This window comes from Lynx rufus, unplaced genomic scaffold, assembly GCF_022079265.1.
Source record: "Lynx rufus isolate CCGP_SWC_20201006 ecotype Redwood Valley unplaced genomic scaffold, mLynRuf1.p SCAF_4, whole genome shotgun sequence".
Lineage (NCBI taxonomy): Eukaryota > Metazoa > Chordata > Mammalia > Carnivora > Felidae > Lynx > Lynx rufus.
In genome coordinates, this window is record NW_025814856.1 from 23,787,280 (window position 1) to 23,808,782 (window position 21,503).

Genomic DNA, 21,503 nt, shown 5'->3' on the forward strand with positions numbered 1-21,503 from the left:
CGGTCCGTGAGTTCGAGCCCCGCGTCGGGCTCTGGGCTGACGGCTCAGAGCCTGGAGCCTGTTTCCGATTCTGTGTCTCCCTCTCTCTCTGCCTCTCCCCCGTTCATGCTCTGTCTCTCTCTGTCCCCAAAAAATAAATAAACGTTGAAAAAAAAAAATTAAAAAAAAAAAAGAAAGAATGAATGGAGTGGGGGTATACAAAGAAATAAGACCCCTACCTTTGTAATTGTTCAGGCTGTGCAATTCACTAGAAAGGTTGAGATGGAGTTTCATTTGCAGGATGAAATCAGACTAGATCAGCAGACAAATAGGTTTCATCTTGCTTTCCAAATTTAAAGATTTAGTAGTGACTGGCAGTCATGAGTAGGATTCTGACTATGCTTAAAGATTCACTGAGAGGGACTTGTGATTGATTATCAATTTGCTCTGAGTATGTGTGAACAGATGGTGGCACTGACCAGATATATACAGTACATGAAACACAGTTTTTTCTTTATAATTTAATGAATCCTGAGTCTGTTATCATTTTTACCTGCAATAAAAGTAAGTTCCATTTCTCTCGCGCGCGCTGTCTCCCATATAATAAGAGCTGAGTATAAATAAAAAGAGGGAAAATCTAAACTAGGATTAACTAAAATTATAAAAGAAATTAAATATGTTGTGATCAGCAAGATCAGCATTCTTTTCTCTTTTTTTAATGTTTATTTATTTATTTTTAAGAGAAAGCACAAGCAGGGAAGGGGGAAGGGGGGAGAGAGAGAAACAGAATTTGAAGTAAGCTCCAGGCTCTGAGCTGTCAGCAGAGAGCCTGACACGGGGCTTGAACCCACAAACCGTGAGATCATGACCCGAGCCAAAATTGGATGCTTAACTGACTGGGCCACCCAGGTGCCCCAATATCAGCATACTTCCCATGAGGTATGTTCTAAATCACAGGCAGTTGCAGCTGATAGCACAGTATCTAGTTGATTCCACATATTAAACTGATTCATCTTAAAATAAAACTAAAAAACACTTTGAACTTTAAATACTTAAGCAAAGATGATGTTTATAGTATTAAAAAATGATTTGGGCTAACTTCTACAAGTGTCAGAGTAGAAATCTAGTGTAGGAATGGGGTACTGAGAGAGAAATTTAAATGAAATTAACTTGATCAACAGAATGGCATTTAATAGGAAGGAAGAACATGACAGGTTCTACATACACCTACTTTATTCAATAAAAATAGATTGATAATGACAAAACTATTTCAGTCTATAAATATTAAATAGACATTTGCTTTAAATAGCTTTCAGACTATCACTGCCATGAGGTAAATTTTAAATAAATATTTACGCAGACAATAACAGAAGAGGGCTTTTCTAAGGGGAATATAGTTACAGGGTAGAAAATCATATTCTTCCATAAAAAATATGCTTTGTGCTTCTTTTATAGCCATAAACTCAATAAAAATGGAAAGTGATGCAATCAAACATACATGGGAACTGAGGCTGGGGAAGATCTGTCTCTGTGATGGCAAGAAGAAAAGCCAATCGGAATTACATCACATGCTTTATATGAAGTCCATGTGGACATCAGGAACACTTCATCTCGTCTGAAAGTTCTTCCACCACTTACGTCTGTGACACAACCAACACCCTGAAAACATTCCCTTGCCAAGGAAAACAGCTTCTTTTTCACTGCAGATACAGCTCTCATGTCTAGAAAGTGATATGCTTATTATCATGCCGTTTGGGTTATGAGGTTTGTAATCCTTCGGAGGTTAATAAGAAAATGTGTTACAAATTCAGAATAAAAGAAGAGATCTAAGACAGCAGAGTGGTGTCTTTGGCAAACTCTGAAAACAGAGGGAGTGACTAATACAGAAGTACTGAGATCAGTAGATGAAAAATGTAAAAATGTGTTACACTGGAAACAAAGCCTCAAATAGAACAGGGGATACCATCATTCTTTCCCTGCCAGAAAAACAATTATTTACATGGTACATTCCATTCTTAAAGGTTTAACAGTGCTCCTGAAGGTAACTCATGCTTTCCATTGCCTCTAGATTCTGTTCTCACAGTCTGAGTCCTCTAAGTTTTGGAGCTAAGAGTAGAAATTGGAGTTTCTAGGAACTGGAGGCCCAGGAGGCCTCCCAGAGTCTCAGTTCTCAGGGAAAACAGGCATATGCCAAAGGCCTTGCAAGATGCAGGGATTTCCATCCTGGCCAACTATGTCTGATATCCATGCCTTTGCACAAGTTGAGATTCGAAACTCTATTTTACATTTTTGCAATTCACCTTCTACCTTTGCAAACATGTTGTGTCATGTTTTTTTTTATGATATCATATTTATAAAAGCAATTAGGGTCTTCAATGCTACTTAACTTAATCACAAAGTTTTCAAGAGGCTCTACCAGTCCCAGTCATCTGTTCAGGATCAAATGGAGGTAAAATGCAGTAAAGCTTTACTTATTTTAATAATTAATGCAAGCAGCACTCCTTTATATACCACAACATCGTCTTCATATCAGATTTTCACTGAAACATTTAAAATTATCTATTGTAACATACTTTTATATTTAAAAATAAGTTTATATACAAGAATTATTATTAGCTGCCTTTATTACCTACTTAGAGCAAATAATTACATATTGAGATTGAGACTGATTTGAGGTCATGCCCTGTTAATAATGAAAAGCAATCAAATGCTGAGTCAATTTTATCACCAATGGGTCATAAAAACAATTTTCAGCTAAAATGTCCCCCCTAAAAACCAAATAGAACATAAATATGTGTTTATCCAATTTTAGGATTTTTTTTTCATAATCAGGTTGAATTTTTGTATCTTATTTTTTTTTAATTTTTTAAAAGGTTTATTTATATTTGAGAGAGAGAGAGAGAAAGAGACAGTACGCAAGCAGGGGAGGGGCAGAGAGAGACAGAGACAGAGTCTGAAGCAGGCTCCAGGCTCTCAGCTGTCAGCACAGAGCCTGATGCCAGGCTGGAACCCGTGAACCATGAGATCATAACCTAAGCTGAGGTCGGACGCTTAACTGACAGAGCCACTCAGGTGCCCATTATTTTTTTATTTAAAAGTATCAAACTTCCAAATAATCATAATAGAACTCATTTTAGATTTCTTTTAAAGAAATACTCAGATTGAAGAGCACTTCCAAGCCCGCTGCCTTTGCAAACAGTACTCACTCCTAAGGAGCCTCTCCAAAACACCAGGTAAGAAGAAGTTCCCTGGGGTACTTTTAAAAAGCTTTCTAGGTGCGCCTGAGTGGCTCAGTCATTTGAGCATCCAACTTCGGCTCAGGTCATGATCTCACTGGCTCATGAGTTCGAGCCCTGCATCCGGCACTGTGCTGACATCTCAGAGCTTGGAGCCTGCTTTGGATTCTGTGTCTCCCTCTCTCTCTGCCCCTTCCCGCTTGTGCTCTGTCTCTCAAAAATAAATAAACATTACAAAAAAAATTTTTTTTAATCCAAAGTAAAAAGCTTTCTATATATTCACTGCAAACAGCAAGAAGACATAACAATATTTAGCTGCAATTTCAGATTTGGTTCCCAGAGTTCCACTCCCCTCCTTATGCAGCATTTCATAAGAATTTCTGAAATGTTCTACCAAGACTCTGAGTCTTTGTAAACCATTAAAACAACGGTTTCTAAAGTTAACTATCCCTGCCTCAAATCCAGCATTTTTTGCTAGTTGGGATCCAAAGTCACTTTCTGATTTCCATTTCTATCACTGCCTCACTAAACCCAATGAGTTTCAAAACTACATTTCCATTTCCGAAGTAAGTTTCAGAGCCTCTAGGTGTTTGCAATTTAAATCTAACATTTTCCCCCTTTTGGAAAATCTGCCATTTCACATAGACATGAGTTCTTCCCACTTCCTCCTCTGTGTGGAGTTGGGGTAGGATGGTATTTTTACTTATCCTTCTAAGTTTGCTCAGTCACTGATTTCAGTTTGCATTCTTCACCAGACCTGTCATTGCTGTTCTGACAATCTGGTTATTTAGACAAAAAAACAAAACAAACAAACAAACAACACTAACTAAGCCTAAATAACTTTCATTACTCCAGCCAGAAGTGAACTCTCCTCCCACCCAATCTTTGGGGTAGTTCTTCCAGTACATTTCTTACTTTCCCAACTAAGTGGTCAGTATTGGCTTTGAAGTGAGTAATATTTTGAATATGCACTACTTTTAGAGCCTCTCAGTAGCTAGCTCAGTGCCATGTGCTAAAACCAAGGTTTAGTAAGTCTTTGAGGAACACAGAGATCCAAAATCCATCACTGAAAGTTTTATCCATGCAACTCTGCATAAATGAAAGAGTTCAAGAGACTCTAACGTTGACATTAAACAATTGTTCTATCAATGTGCATACATAATCATTGCAAGAATTAACTCTTCAGATATCTGTGATGATGTTGACAAGCAACATATTCATATAAATTCTGTAGAAAAGTTATCCCAATAGGCCACAATGGACCATAAACTATGCTAGTCATCCAATTTTAAAGGGTATGAATCCATGCCTCTAAAATATAACAAGTTCCATGACAAATGATTTACCCAACTGGAATCAGTTCACACAGACTCTGGGATCCCACAAAACACAAAACACAAAGCACTCAGGACTAAATTCTTAGCCATTTAGTAATTATAAATACTTCCTCAATAATAATGGGCATAATTATTAATTACCTTTTTGAGCCAGGCATTTTAATTACATTATTTCATTTAAACCTCTGTCTCCCTCTTAAGGATTATGGTATTGCCCCATTTTATACAAGAAGAAAGTGGTTGCATGACATAACTCACTCCTCAAGGCCATTCAACTAGAAAAGGCAGGCTAGAGATCTGCCAGAGTCCACTATAGGTGTCAGCCTGCACTCTTTCCCCCTTACTCCATTTCTCTACTCAAACATCCTTCTGACCTAACCACTTTTCGAAGAACTCTAAAAAGTAATCAGACATTAAAAGTTAAAACCAACTCAAGGACTGATAGTCTCTCAGACACCTGTGGGCTAATAAGGTAAAGAGTTGCTTGCTGAAAACCATATGCATATATGGTTATTCACCTGGACAAATTTCATGGCATTTTTAGTTGTAGAAGTGGCTTGAACTATCTTCCACTGCTGAATGACACGATGGGACGAAAGGTTTAAGTCAAAACAGTAATTTTCCCAGACATTATGAGTTCACTCGTATCTTCATAGTTTCATTGCAAGAGTGAATGGTCATCATTTGGTCAACAGGCTACCCTACCACTATGCTTGCTGCACCCTAGCTCAACTCTCTGAGAGGGAAGGACTGCAAAAAGAAACTAGAAGGGAGGGTTGAACAGGGAAGCCCATTCTGCATTTTGTGGAACTCCTTGAAAGGAAAAGGTTACATTAAAACCCACTAGACACTCTCCTCAGATCTCCCTCAATTCCTTGATCCAAAGTTTTAATCATAATCTCAATGTCAACTTATAAGTGGAAAGTTGGCAGAAGTAAGGAAAACTTTTGTTTTTTCCCTGGAGAAACGCACATACATACACACAGAGACATATGTGGTGAAGTAGATGCTGGCTATTACTATTTCCTCTCTATAATTTGCAAATTCTCTGCAATAAATATGCATGTATTTCACAATGATAAAAATCATACTATCATTTAAACATTTTTTTTCTCTCCACTTCCACTGCTTCCTCACAGAAGTCTGCATGACTCTTAACTCTGCTGCATTTTATAAGGCAACAAACAAAAATAAAACTTAGAACAATCAATAACAGGGGTGCTTAAGAACACATGGTAAAAAAAAGAATTTTTAAAAATTGGTGTGGTTATTATTTCCAGAAGCAAAATGATTTAAATTCAGGGATAAATAAAAGCATCTCAAACTCTCAAAAGATCTATTTGGGGCAATTCATAAATTAATAATTATGCATAGGTAAAAGTAATAGCTGTTCGGTTCATTTGCAGCCCAAAGTTTAATTTTGAAAAATAACAAACCAAATTCCTTAAAACTGGGAATACCAATATAAATCAATGGAATGGGTTACTATAATTATACTTTATAAATATTCTATAGCAACAGATATCAACAATATAAAACTGGGAATACCAATATAAATTAATAGAATGGGTTACTATAATTATACTTTATAAATATTCTATAGCAACAGATATCAACAATATAGTAACACTATCAACAACAATGACCATCATTCACTGAATGCTTTCTAGAGACCAATCAAGGGACTAAGTGCTTTAAATGCATAATCTCTTGGAATTGTGAAAGCAATCAATGATGCAGGTCTCTGCTTTTTTCCATTCCTATTTCATGGATGAAGAAACTGAGGCTTAAAGAAGCTGAATAATTTAAGCGAATTTAAGCATTAGGATGCAAAATCAGTTCTGCCTTAAACACTATGCTAAAACCAAAATGTCTTTATACCATTGAAGTGAGTTAAATTGGCTTCCAAGATCAACACCTTCTGAGACAGTCACCTTCTTAGGGATGGGTCAAAATTTGGCAATGACAGAAACTTTGCAAAAATAGCAAACTTATGAAAACTCGGGAAATTTGGAAGACAGGGGACTATTCAAAATAAATGTTAATTCCCAAGACATCAAAGTTACTCATTAGAAAATCTTGAACACCTTAATTAGTAGAAATCTGAATGAAAATGTTCCCCGATTTCCTTTTGGAATCTACACTTCTGAACCAACAATCTTCTGCCTTCTTCATTATTGTCCACGTATTTCATGATATCACATAAAACCAGTTATGTGGGTATTTGGGGAAGTATGTATGTAAGTCATAACTTTCCAGTCACATTAAGAGTATAAAAGTTTGTAACATTGGGCCATACCTTGGTTTTCATGAACTTGGAGTGACTTTTGTAAACCTCTATTTGTTTGATCTCTTCTTCACGGTCCTCAGTGTTCAGCACACCATTGGCTTTTAGCATCTGGATCTCATCCTCCAGATCCCTTATGTTTCGCTCTAATGAAGCAATTTTTGTGTCCTGTTGTTAAAAGAGAGAGAGAGAGTGAGAGAAAGAGAGAGAAAATTGTTTTTTCAGTATTATCAAAACAGAATTTTAGAAAGTAATTTTGGGAGTAATACATTATCTATGGTATAGACATAGCCCTGAAATCAGAAAAATTTATCTTTTTCACTTCTGAGGATTGTTTGTGAGATTATTCTTTTAGCTTCCAATAAAGATCATATGTCAATACAATATGGAGAGTTGCCTAGATAGGTTTGTCTAGTGTCTGGGAATCAGATTACCAAAGCAACAAGGATAAAAGCAATCTAACGTGTTAATACACACACACACACACACACACACACACACACACACACACACACACACTATTTAAGTGGACTAATTTGTAATTTCAGATATAGTTTACCAGCATATAATTTCTAGTCTACTTGTAAACATAAAAATGGTTTGTTCATGCATTCATTCTATAGCTGGATTTATAAGGCACGATTGGAATTGACTCTGACAGAGAAGAAAATTAAAATCTACTAATGAGAAGGATTCTCATCTAGAATACAGACATCAGTTCAATTAAATAACTAAATCCTGATATACTAAATATTGAAAATTTATAGCAACCAAAATATCACAATGTCATGATTTATTTGGCAAGCAGCTCCCTGAGTGACAAAAACATTGCTACCTTGAAGGTCATCTCTAACCTACTGACTTTCTGAGTTAAAAAACTAGAAATATTACACTCAAATGTGGGATTGAGAAAAAAAAAACCAACCATAGGTAATTTTTTAAGGAAATGACAGACCCTATACACAAGATAGAGCATAGTAAGAAACGAGGCGTTAGAAAGAGGAGAGCTCTTAAAGGGGAAAAACCCTTCCCCAACCTCAGGTATTAATCTCCAATCAGTTTTGGGAAGGAATCATGTTGAAAGTTTGACTGTAGGTTTCCTATCTACCTGCTCTTTTATTGTACAGATCCAAGGAGCTGCTATTACATTTGTATTTGAATGTTAATGAAAAACAAACTACGATCTAATCTTTTTTTATCAATTCATTTTCAAGAATCTAAAAGACTAAAGAGTTCCAAAAATAAAGACAATGAGTGGCCTATTCTATTTATAACTAACTCATATGAAAAACTTTGCAACAAATACATCTGTCCTGATTTTGTGGCTATTTTCTACCTTAATTTCCTCTATTGTATGGCCTATGGCATGTCCCATGGAGCAATATAATAATCATTACATTGTCATCATCATTAAATAGAGGAAAATGAGGAGAAACAAATACTTATTGAGTCCCACTGTGTGCAAACATCCAAGTGCTCTAAGTGCCAAAGACATTTTTATCAATTCTCAGAAAAACCTCAAGAAGATGAAATAAAAAGATTCTGAAATTTGCAAGATTATTATGGAATGTTATATCCTATAGCATTTCGTTCTCCTTTTGAAAATAATATTGTTATTTTTTCCAGTTATAAAAGTAATACACCTTAAATTCCTAGAAAATGAAGAAAATCCCCTCTAATCTTACCATCAAGAGATAACCATCACTAATGTTTTATGTACCACTGCCAGGATTTTTCTATTTTTAGATGCAATTTCCAGAAATCTTGTATGCTGCCAGTTTGAGTGAAATGAGTGTCAAGGACTAAATGTCTACGTGCCTCCAAAATTCCTATGTTGAAGCTCTAACCCCTAATGTGCTGGAGATGTGATGGTATTTGGAGATGAGGCCTTTGGGAGGTGATCAGTGTTACACGAGGTCATGAGGATGAGGCCCTTGTCAGAAGAGACACTAAAGAGCTTGTTCTCTCTCTCTCTCTCTGCCCTGTGAGGGCACAGCAAGAAGGTGGCCATCTGTGAGCCAGGAAGAGACCCCTCACCAGAACCGAACCTTGCTGGCATCCTGATCTGGGACATCCAGCCTCCAGAACTGGGAGAAAATACATTTCTGTTTTTCAAGTCCCCCAGAAGTGGTATTTTCTCATAGCAGCCCAAGGTGATGAATGTAGGGAGGCATCTTTAGTGACTCTTTTGAGTTCTGAGCTATGAGAACTCTGCAGATAAAAAGAGAAGCAATAATAAAAAGGCTACCAGGGGCACCTGGATGGCTCAGTCAGTTGAGCATTCAACTTCAGCTAAGGTCATGATCTCACAGTTTGTGAATTCAAGCCCCACGTCAGGCGCACTGCTGTCAGCACAGAGTCCACTTCAGATCCTCTGTCCCTGCCTCCTCTCTGCCCCTTCCCCGCTCACACTCCTTCTCTCTCACTCTCAATCTCTCTCTCTCTCTCTGTCTCTCAAAAAATAAATAAACGTAAAAAAAAAGGCTGTGGATACTTTCAATAATAGCCAAATTATGGAAAGAGCCTAAATGTCTATCAACTGATGTATGGATAAAGAAGATGTGGTTTATATATACAATGGAATATTACTTGGCAATGAGAAAGAATGAAATCCTGCCATTCGTAGCAATGTGGATGGAAGTGGAGGGTTTTATGCTAAGTGAAATAAATCAGAGTAACACAGATATCATATGTTGTCACTCATATGTGGAACTTGAGAGACTTAACAAAAGACCATGGTCGGGGGGCAAATAGTTACAAACAGAGAGGGAAGGTGGCAAACTATAAGAGACTCTTAAATACAGAGAACAAACTGAGGGTTGATGGGGGTTGCAGGGGAGAGGGGAAAATGGGTGATGGGCATTGAGGAGGGCACTTATTGGGATGAGCCCAAGAAGTGTATGTAAGTGATGTATGTAAGTGATATAAGTGATGAATCACAGGAATCTACCCAAAAAGCAAGAGCACACTGTAAACACTGTATGCTAGCCACTTAATAATAAATTATATTTTTAAATGATAATAAATAAATAATAAATAAAGGGTCTACTGGAAAAAAATAATTAAAAAAGTAAAAAAGGAAATACTTATTGAACACATTGTATAGGCAAAGTACTATTCTGGGATATATTTATATATAAAAATATATAAAAGTACATAAAACATTATATATGCATACAAATCAGATATATGAAAATAATTTGGATTTTATGCATATGTAAATACATATTTATATAAAAATAAATAATTTGGATAATAAAAAATAAAAATTAAAAATTAAAAAAGGCTGCAGAGAAAGAACTTCTAAGTGTTCATAAGAGCCTTCTAAACAAATGGGAGCCATTTTAAATCAAAATTTTTTCTGACTATAAAATTAAAATATGCTCATTATACAAAACTTGAAAAGCTATATAGATAATTATGACTGTACACAATCCCATCACCCAGATATACCCACTATTAACACTTTTATTTATACCCATGAAAGCCTTAGGATTATATTATTACTTTAAGATATATAAAAAGATAGATATCAATTAAAACCCTAATCAATATGACAGAGATTTTCTCTTTTTTAAATACAATCTTTCAGCATCTATAAATATCTAAGTACAATCTTTACAAGAGTTTAACTGTAAGTTAAGTGTGAAAAAAAAAATCAATGCTTTGCTAACCCAAAATCTTCCGGGATTTCAGACCCAAGTCTGAAGTCAGCATATTTATATGTATGTATGTACATATGTATACACAAATATACATGTATAAAGACATATGTGCAATACACTTTGTGGTCCTCATGTCTTACACCTTAATGTTCTCATACACTTAGATTTTCAGGTGTCAATCACACAGGTATGGGGAGAAGAAATCTTCACCTTTCCCATTGGTCAAATCCTGAGGCTTTAGTTAGCAATGACCACAACTACCAACTTCTAACTGGGTTGGAAGGAGCTTTTCACTGCACTTTAAAAAATTGCATACTGCTAAAGAAAGATCAGAACAGGGTTAAGATAGAAAGTTTTGTGACATGAAAAAAATTATCTTGACCTATACGCATCTGAAGTAAATTTTCACTAAATAGTAAAACACATAAGAGGAGGTGGGTAGGACAATGGGGTAAATTGGTGATAGGCATTAAGGAAGGCACTTGTTGGCATGAGCACTGGGTATTATATGTAAGTGATGAACCACTGGATTCAAGTCCTGAAACCAATACTACACTGTATATTAACTAACTTGGATCTAAGTAAATAAATTTTATAAATCTATTATATTTTATAAATCTATTATAGAATATTTTTAACTTTTACAAATTTTCTTTTTTTTAACGTTTATTTATTTTTGAGACAGAGAGAGACAGAGCATGAATGAGGGAGGGTCAGAGAGAGAGGGAGACACAGAATCTGAAACAGGCTCCATGCTCTGAGCTGTCAGCACAGAGCCCAACGCGGGGCTTGAACTCACGGATTGCGAGATCATGACCTGAGCCGAAGTCAGACGCCTAACCAACTGAGCCACCCAGGCACCCCTACAAATTTTCTTAAATTAACCAACTTTCTTTTTCCTCACAAATTTTTTTTCCTTAAGCCACAGGTGTCCCAAAATAATAAAAAACAAACAAACAAACAAACAAAAATGTGGGGGGTGTTGTGGAAGTCATTTAGTCATTTTAATAACAACCTATTTTTTTTCTGTTCTTATTTAGGTTTCTATTCTTTAAGAAGCCAAGTTTTAGGTCAACAGAATTCATACCTGAAATCTTGAGCACAGGGTAAAGGAGATAGGAGAATATCATTAAGATCTAGAGAAGGGAAAAGATACAAAATACATAGATATATAAGATGGTGTATATTGACTGTGCCCAAGAAAATATTGAAAATGCTAGGCAGATAAAGACATGAGGAAATAGAAGTATGAAAAACAAACAATGTCTGTCATGGTCACAGCTTCTCAGCTGCCTCTGAGGAATTCGGGAAGAAGAAATTTTATCTTTTTCTTTTTTTTCAAATCTCTAAAACTAAGACAACTTACTATAAACATATATATTTAGGAACTACAGAAGGCAATTACCTCACAGGTCCTACTATGGCTCAATGTGATACATGGGTGTTGTCCTGCAAAATTGATACTAACTGTACATCCCAAGAACTCTAAGCACTAATCTACAGTAGAGAGGGGGAAAACCTAACATGAAGACATAGTGCTGAAAAGTGCAGTTTCAGAAGGAAGAGCAAAATTTACTCCCTATCACCAGTTTCCTTCATCTGAACATCTTTACAGGTTATTTATCACCAAATTTTAAACAATTTATGTAGTGACTTTCAAGTATTCATTTTGATTATGGTTCACAAATAAGCAAACTATCAAACTCGATTAATTGTGGACCTTCCTTGGAGATGGGGAAAGTGAAATACTATATAGAAAATCTTTTCCTGAAACCACAGAACACAAAAAAGCTCTGTGATAAGGGGATTTCAGGGTCAAATAAGTTTGAGAAATGCTTATTGGGGATCCCCTATGCTGATCGGCATTAATGGCTCTGGAAGTCCTACAGCAAAGTATTCTATTTGATTTTTCTCAGTACTAATCCTCTAGAAGTCAATTATTGAAAAAAATATATGATTTTAATGACCACATTAAGCTCAGAGTTATATACTAAAGTGAAGAGTCAAAACAATGATTTGGATTCTTCATGGGAAAATTTGCTATGATTACTCCCCATTTAAAATAATTATGTGCTTAAATATCCAGATCACCTTTTGGCTTCTGTCACTCAAAAGTGGTTTACTGAGTGCCTGCTCTGAGCCCAGAGCACTGAAAGAACACAGACTCCCATAGTCTTAGAACCTACCAGTTCATGTCATAGGTGACATTTTTCAATAGTCTTGAGATAAGACAACAATGAAACTGTTTTGCTTTTACATCATATTTTCATTAAGAACTGTAAGAATATGCGGGGGGGGGGAGTTTCAGGAGGGAAAAAAACAGCTTAAATGTGTTTTTTTCATTCCCTATTAGTTAGAAAAAATTATCTGAATTGAATATCTCTTTCAAATCATTTCTTTCCACACATTCATAAAATAATACTTGTAAAAATTTTATACGTATATTTGCAGATCATAACTCCTACTTAAAGATTCATACTCAAGACTATTTTACATCTATCATTCAAAAGATATAAAATAGGTATCTGATGGGCAACTAACACATAAACCACTGGAATTGAACCCCTAGCATCCATCAACCCAACAGGCCTAAGTGCTGATTCTTACACCAGCCATAAATATTAGCACGAGCCCATGGGTGATGAAGTACAGCAATGAGAATGGATGGGAAGATTGAAATAAGTTTATCTCTGCTTTATCTGTTTTCTTTTTTTTACTAATCTCTGAATATTTCTAGGACATGTCTGCTACAGTTGATAGTAAACTGAGACACGCACAGTTTTCTCATTCATTCTAGAAATACGTACTGAGCATCTACTGGGTACCAGTCACATTGCCAGGTATATGAGATACTAATTAAATCTTAACAAGATTCATGGGGACCCTTCTCTAACATGGAGTATAATCTAGATCACTATTACTCAAAGTGTGGCCCACAGACCATCAGCACTGACATCACCTGAGAGAATTTTAGAAATACAGAATCTCAAGTCCCAACCCAGACCTACTGAATCTGAATCTGCATTTTCACAAGGTTCTCAGGTGATTTGGGTTTTAAATGACTACAAATGTCCAGCATACACAAGGGGCAAGACTTGTGTCCAATGTGGAAGAGACCAAGACAACTTTATAAGCTAACATTTAGAAAAATATTAATCTACTCTCAAGAGCTATCCAACTTGGCCTAAGTATAAACCAACCCTGGGAGTAAACTTTCTGGAGCATCTTTGCCAGTCCAGAAGCCTTTATTATCCTTTTGTATTTGTCAAACAGTATGTTCCCCTTAAACGCAAGAAAAAGATTTCAAGTCCTCTCCAGGAACAGTGAACACTGAAATGATGAGTGGGCAGAACATAAAAAAAGCAATATCATTTAGTCACACAAAGTAATAATTATGTTATTGCTAAGTGTCACAATGTGCCTTCCTTACACATACAGTAAGAGTTACTGGTTTTATTTTAATATGAGGCCAAGAAAGAAAATACAGACAGTTTTTATAGAGCATGGAACTCACCGTGATCACATATCGGTCTGCAGACATTGATCAACAAACTTAGGGCCAATTTGGTTTAAGGAAGAAGATGTGATCTAATGTTCAGGAAGTGTCCCAACCTAATTATATTATACTTTATTTAGAATAAAATTCTAGACTATTATTACTGGATGCCACAGAGGCTCCTGAAGGCTTAACTTATAAAACTCATCTAGTTGTAGTTGCAAACATAACTGAACGGCCCTTGGTCTTAGGCTATCTGAGGAACGCCCTGACTTTGGAAGCATTTACTGTGTGGGATTAGCCACAGTTTTGTGAGCCCAAGTCAAGCACTCCAGAAAGAAGTCAACTTCGGCCTACAGCATGTTAAAGGAAAAACTAAAAACAAAAAAAACAGTAACTCACCTTCTTAAGCCTTATCAAACTGTAAAAAGATGGTGACCTAGACGAGAAGATGACAGGGGACATGCTGTTTTTTGTGATAGTATTGTTTTTTGTGTTTGTCTGCTTGTTCAGGTGGTACCTAATTCTTTATAGCAAAATGTACAAGCACAGAATCAAGTCAAGTTCCAAGTAATTAGGGTGCTACAATGTTTCTTTCCATGGCCTCATTTGCCTACTTCTGACTCATTCTTCATGAAGCCCATGTCCCAGAAAGAATGCATCCTTTCTGTTGTTCTGTCTCTGTGCACATTGCTAATGACCCATGGGCAGAAGATGTGTATCCGGTGTTTCTTTCTGGACACAATGCAACCAATGAGGTTTTGGTCTGCATGTATGAATTTGTTGATGTTGTTGTTGTTGTTATGAGACTCAAGTCTGAAAAAAAAAAGAGCTGAAAATAAAACAATCCTCCTGGGGGGCACCTGGGTGGCAGTTGGTTAAGCGTTGAGATCCAGCCCCAGCACTGGGCTCTGCATTGACAGCATGGAGCCTGCTTGGGATGCTCTCTCTCTCTCCCTCTCTTTCTGCCCCTCTCCCCCTCATGTGTGTGCTTGCTCTCTCTCTCTCTCTCTCTCTCTCTCTCTCTCTCTCTCTCAAAATAAATAAACATTAAAAAAATCCTCCTGACCCTTAGACAGTCACAAACCTGGATGTAAATCCTGATTTTTATGCCTTCGGTCAAGATACTGAGCCTCTTTGAAATAAGACCATGCTCAAGAGCATGTCATGAAAATTCCAAGTGATCTATAATGCATGCAAAGTACCTATCATGGAACCTTCCCCATGAGAGTAAAAGTTTGTCATCATTATCATAAGCCAATAACAGTACAATAAGTCCCCACCCATTCCCCAGTTTTGTGAGGTACACATGTAGAAGACAGTAGCTTCCGCTTTTAGTCCACCCCATTTAACTTTGTGAGCATATTTCTAACCTTACTAATCCCATAACACAAGGCTGTTATAAGAATTACATGAGTGACAACATGTATATCTCCCAGAATTATAGCTAACACACAGTAGGTGCTCTACAAAGATTACCTTCTTCCCATTTCTAGCTGTAGCATTTATCAATTACTTTTTAATTGTCTACTCAGCTTCTTTTCCTTTTAGGAACTACATCTCCCCAACTCCCTGTGGTTTCAGTGGGGTTTTCATGTGTGACCCTGCTCAGTGGCAAGTACCATGGATTCTCTGGATGCTGATTGACCTGGGGTAAACTCATTATGCCATCAAGGCCAATCAGAGTTCTTTTAGGGAACTGACATAACTTCAGGGGCCTCTCCTTTTCTGAGTTTATGTTTCTCCTTTTCTGAGATTATGAATGATAAGGAAAATATCAGCCTGTGGCTGGTTATGGCCTTCTTTGATACCATGATTAAGAATCTGCCTAAATGACTGGGCCCTTATAACATCATTTGAACAGCTAGATAGAGCTATATCTTAACCATCCAATCCCCAGAATTCCAAAATACAATAGCAGGGTTTCAGCCACTTGCAACTAGAAGAGTATAACACAAAAGTTATAGCATGAAAGAGAATACCAAAATACAGTTAGATATAATATTCTACAAATCTACAGAGAGAGGTCAGAAATGGGTAAGACCACCATAGCAGAGTCAACAAATCTCCAGAAAATCCCCTAATATAGGGTCTGGAGATGGATAAGAGTAAGATTATCATAGAGAGGATGAAATTCTTTCTGGCCAAAAATAATAACACATGCAAAGTAAAGAGTACTCAGCATGGTGTCCAGCACATAATATTTAATTAATATAAATTGAAAGAACAAAATAACAAGTATGAATTATGTATGAAGGAGGAATAAGAAGACAGGACTAATTAAGAAGTACAGATCACAAAAAAAAAAAAAGAAGAAGTACAGATAATTTTTTCTGCAGAGGAGTTAGAAAAGAAAAGAAGGACGGGCTTAATGATAAGCACTCTTGAGAATCAAGCAAGGAGTTTGTACTTGGGTCTGATTGGGAGTCATTTATAAGCTGGTAAAAAGACACCAACAAGACAGCCTTTGGGAAGTTAATAAAACTATAAGCCAAATGGGAGTTGAGACAGTAGACATGACAGATCATCAGCCTAGTGGTGAAAGAATTCTTAGACAGGGTTAAGAATTGAGGAAACAGAAAACAGTACAGGAATCACCAAAAAGAAGTGTAAAATTGATGGAAGTCATAGAAAAGTCACAGAAAATAAGAGAGTTAGGTGTCAAGAAAGAAAGAGTCAAAAAAGTTTTGAGGAGACTTTAAATCCCATAGAATCATGGTGATTGCTATGTCACTGAACAACCAGTATAGCATAGGAGGAGAACCAACCAGAACAGACACCACCTAGAACAATGGAAGCAGGTCTGGGGAAGTTTCTGAAAGGCCAGGGGTTAACTTTTTAGTTGCTGGAGTGGGGGAGGGTACTCTGGGGATTTGAGATAACCACAGAAGTATTTCAATTTTAACCACTATAGTTGCACCTGTGCCTCTTGGCTATCGGCCCTTCAAAGAAAGTTGCTTCAATTAATACTGATAGCTTTCTACATTCCCAATGCATGGAAGAGAGCATTGGTTAATCCAAAATCATTTCCATGTGCCTATGACATACACTAATGTAGAGGCTCCCCAGTGCCAATCTGTGGACTAGGTGCATCAGATTCATCTAGGGAGTGAATAAAAACTATCAATGACTTGGTGTCACCCAAGGACATTCCCTTTCAGGATGGAGGTGACACAAAACTCTGTATTTATTTGTAAGCTCCTCATGTGGGGAACAAAGCCATATCAAAAGATTTCTTTTTTAGACCTATGTTTTCTACCCCATTTATGTTGAAGATATATGTATATTTGCATTATCTGAATTTATAGAAAAGAATAATATAGAACAGAAGCGAAGTTTCTCTATTCCAGCATTAAAAATGCAGTTAATAACAACAACAGCTAATGTGTATGGATTACTAAGGCAAACACTGTGCTAGAAAATCTCATTTAATCTTCCCTATAACCTCATGAATTAAGTACTTATTTTATCCACTTTATAGGTTGGAAGACCTACAGAAGGTAAATAACTTGCCTAAGATTTTCCCTTTGTTGAAATAACTTTCTAGGCCCAAGATGGCTCTACTTCTGCTTGGGTTTGCTTGTCGGCAAACCAATACTTAGATAACTTTCATGTCCCTGTAAATGCTCCCCTTGACCAGAAATGTAGTATATCTAGTCAGCCAATCCCCAAATGACAAGCCAATTCTGAGTTCTAATTTCCTTGTTCCTTCTCAACTCAAACAAGTTTGACTACGTGACCCCAGGCAATCATCTCTTTTTTTAAATTTTTCTCTTTCTTGTTCTTAATTCTTTATCCTATAAAACTTTCCTGACTTCCACACCATTTTCCAGTACTCCAAATGGAGACTGCTTCAAAAAGTCCTAGATAAAATTTGTTTGTATCACCTAAATTGTCTTCTTCAATCATTTTAAAAACACCTTTAATAAACTGGAATGGTTCCCTCCACATATAGAAGAGAAGAAGCCACACAGTGAGACCTCACTGTCCCCAGGAAAATCTCAGGAAAACTAACCTCAGAGAAGGTTTGCCACCTAGAAGCTGGGCTATTTTGATCCTTTCTTCCACACAGTAAGATTAGCCTTCAAAGATCACAGGGCAAGGTCAAAAGAAAACAGTGAAAAGATTTGGGAGAGAAGACAGGGAGGAAGAAATTTCAGAAAGTGCTTCCAGATGACAGGGTAGCCCCTCGGTGTGTGCAGCCCAACCCTCCCTAAGCCTGGATCAAAGTCATCTTCCACATACATATAAATACAAAGAGTTTGAATTCCCAGAGATCCAGTGAAATACTACTTTGTAAAACAGTGATTGCATTTCAAGGAGTATTGAAAAGATGGACATCTGAAACATCTATTCTCTTCCAATGCTCTTTAGGAAAAGATTGGGTGAGAAAGCTCTCTTCACTGGCCTCTAGCAACATGTATTTGCTCTTCCCACTCCTTTTAAACCATCCCTGCAATGCCTTCAACAGCCCTGGTTGAAGTCTTAGGATCTCAAAACATACCACAAATCCTTCTATGTTCAACCAGTTTATCTCATGGAAAAAGCAACAGGCTGCGGCAGAGGAATTCAGGCCACCCCAAGTTACCAGCACGGCCTGATGGATGTGGAAACTAGACCATGCCTTAGGGATGAGGCATGTGACGGCCGGTACACTGTCATTACTGAAACTTGAAAGGGGAAGTTCACATGAGGCCTGTGGTTGACTTTTCAACCCTGCTGGCTGAGGTGCACGCCAGTTAGGAAATCGCAATCCCTAAATAAACAATAGGCTGGGAACCTGAGCACCAACAAGGGAGAGAGTACAGGGGTTACTGGGCTGGGCAGGGCTGGCCAAGATGGAACAAACAAAGCAAAGATTTAAATTTTGCAAGAATGTCATGTCAATTCAGACTCTCCAGGCAGGCCCTTTGAGACTCCAAATTGCCAGTCACCAAGCCTCAAAACTTGGTAGAATTTTTAAAGTCAGGACTCTTGGTCCAATCTCTACATTGCCAAATGAGAATAATAAGAGCCAGAAAAGACAAGTGACTTGCCAAAGGCCCAATAGCCAGAAAGCCAGGTCCCTAGGTCATTTATTACACCACAGGCCTACTGAGAGTTGCTATTTTTTTCCTCCACTGGTTTCTCCTCTCAAAGATGCTTTTAAAGTCTTTCCACACACCAGCTGTGTGTGTATTCTAAGCTAAGATTCTGCCTGAAGTAATCTTGTTAAATTTCTTGTCTGTCCTTATTCAAATGTACCACCTCTTTTTTATAGGTAAAACACAATTTTCAGTCTAAAAGGGAAGGGATAGAGAAGCAAAGAATTCTTTGAGCATTTATTATATACCAGGATTTTCCCACACCTTCATTCATTTTTAACATTCTCCATGACCCTATGCAGGCTGGTATCAAGGTTCCATTTCACAGATGGGAAAGCTGGAGCCCAGAGAAACAGTAAGCAGGAGAGCCAGATTATCAATTTCCATAAATAATCTAAGCTTTTCCTCTTTGGAATCTTCTCAGTTCAACAAAAGAAAACCAGGATAGAATAAATTGTGCAGCTTTAAGCTTTTTAAAAATGAACTTACCATTGTTTTTCCTAAATAATAATTCCTAATCATTCCTATGTAATGAATACAAATTATTGCAAACATAAAAATTTAGGGGGGGGGAGAGGAAAACATCCTTTACAATCACCTCATCCAGAATTAGTGTCAACATTTTGACATTTTTTTCCTCAAGCTTTTACTCTACATTACATTGAGAATACATCTTCTTTATATAGTAAGAATATTAAGTCTCCAACTACTATAAACCTTAGAAATACATCTGATAGGTTACTGTATAGTTCTGTTTATATTTTTAATTTTTAAGTAATCAAAGTTATTGATCCTTTCCTTTGAAATATCTTTATTTTTGAATAATAGTTTTATTGATATACACATGTGCCATAAAATTTACCCCTTTAAAGTATGCAATCCAGTGCACACTTTATTCCACAGTATTTTTACCACCAAAAGCCCTGTACCCACTGGCAGTCACTCCTTTTTCTCCTCTCCCCCATCTCCTAACAGCAACTAGTCTACTTACTATATCTATAGATATACCTATATTAGACATTTCATATAAATGGAATCACATAATAAGTGGCTTTTTGCACCAGCTTCTTTCATTTAGCATTATATTTTCAAGGTTCACCCAGGTTACAGCATGTATCAGTATTTCATTTCTTTTCATGGACAAATAATATTCCACTCTATGTGTTTACCAAAATTTGTTTACTCACATAGGATAATGGATACTTGGATTTCTTTTTAGCATTTTGGTTATTATTAATAATGGCATATGAGCACCGGTGTACAGTCCAGGTTTTTACATATGTTTTCAGTTTGGTTGGGTGTACCCCAAGGAGGACTACTGAGTCACACAGCAACTACATTTAACACTTTAAGGAACTGCCAAATTGTTTTCCAAAATGGACTGAACCATTTTACACTCCCACCATCAATATATGAGAGTATGATTTTTCCACATCCTCCCCAACACTTGTTACTATCTGTCTTTTTTTTTTTTTTAGCCATACTAATGGGGAATCAGTTGTATCTAATGGAGGGTTTGATTTGCATTTCCTGTTGGAACATCTTTTTGTGTCCTTATTGCCCACTTGTATGTGTTCACTGGAAAAACGTCTATTCAAATCCTTTGCTCAATTTTTAAAAGATTATTTGTCTTTTTATCGGTGACTTTTTCTTCCTTTTATTTTTTTTAAGTTTATTTATTTGTTTTGAGAGAGAGAGAGAGAGAGACAGTGCACACGTGCGTGTGAACAGGAGAGGAGCAGAGAGAGGGGGAGAGAGAGAATCCTAAGCAGGCTCTGAGCTTATAGAGCAGAACTTGACTCCGGAGCCAGATCCCACTACAATGAGAAAATGACCTGAGCTGAAACCAAGAGTCAGAGGCTTAACCAACTGAGCCACCCAGGTGCCCCTTCTTCTTTTATTTTTTAAATGAACTTTGAATTAAAGTGTATTACACATAAGAAAGTAGCCAAATCATAATTTTCGCATGATGAATTATGCCAAAGTAAACACACCTGGGCACATGCAAACCAGATCATGGAATAGAATACTCCCTGTACTCTAGAAACTTCCTTCATGCCCCCTCCCAGTCTCCAAACCCCATCACTCCACTATCCACTATCCAGGTATCTAACACTATTCATTATTTCTATTTTTGGAACACATGCACATAAACAGAATTACATTGTATGTGTTCTTTTGTGTCTGGCTTCTTTCAACACTGTTTTGGGGGTACTGAATTATGCTGTTATATGAAGCAATAGCTTGGTACTTCTCATCGCCATATAACATTTCATTGCATGAATATTTCACTATTTATCCACTCCATTGTTGATAGCTATTTCACTTGTTCAAGTTTTTTGTTATTCCACATCTAATTATGTTTTGAATCTTCTGTTTACGTTGAGTCTTATACTACCATTGTTAGATCTGCTCCTAG

At 36.8% G+C, this 21,503-nt stretch overlaps 1 protein-coding gene across 1 annotated transcript in view; it reads right to left on the bottom strand.

Moving 5' to 3' along the window:
• ERC2 (ELKS/RAB6-interacting/CAST family member 2) overlaps positions 1 to 21,503 on the bottom strand; it is a 723,468-nt gene that overhangs the window by 439,585 nt on the left and 262,380 nt on the right. Inside the window, exon 4 of the mRNA XM_047097449.1 lies at positions 6,852 to 7,007. Within this exon, the coding sequence (XP_046953405.1) occupies positions 6,852 to 7,007 (156 nt within the window). The remainder of the gene's footprint in view (positions 1 to 6,851; positions 7,008 to 21,503) is intronic.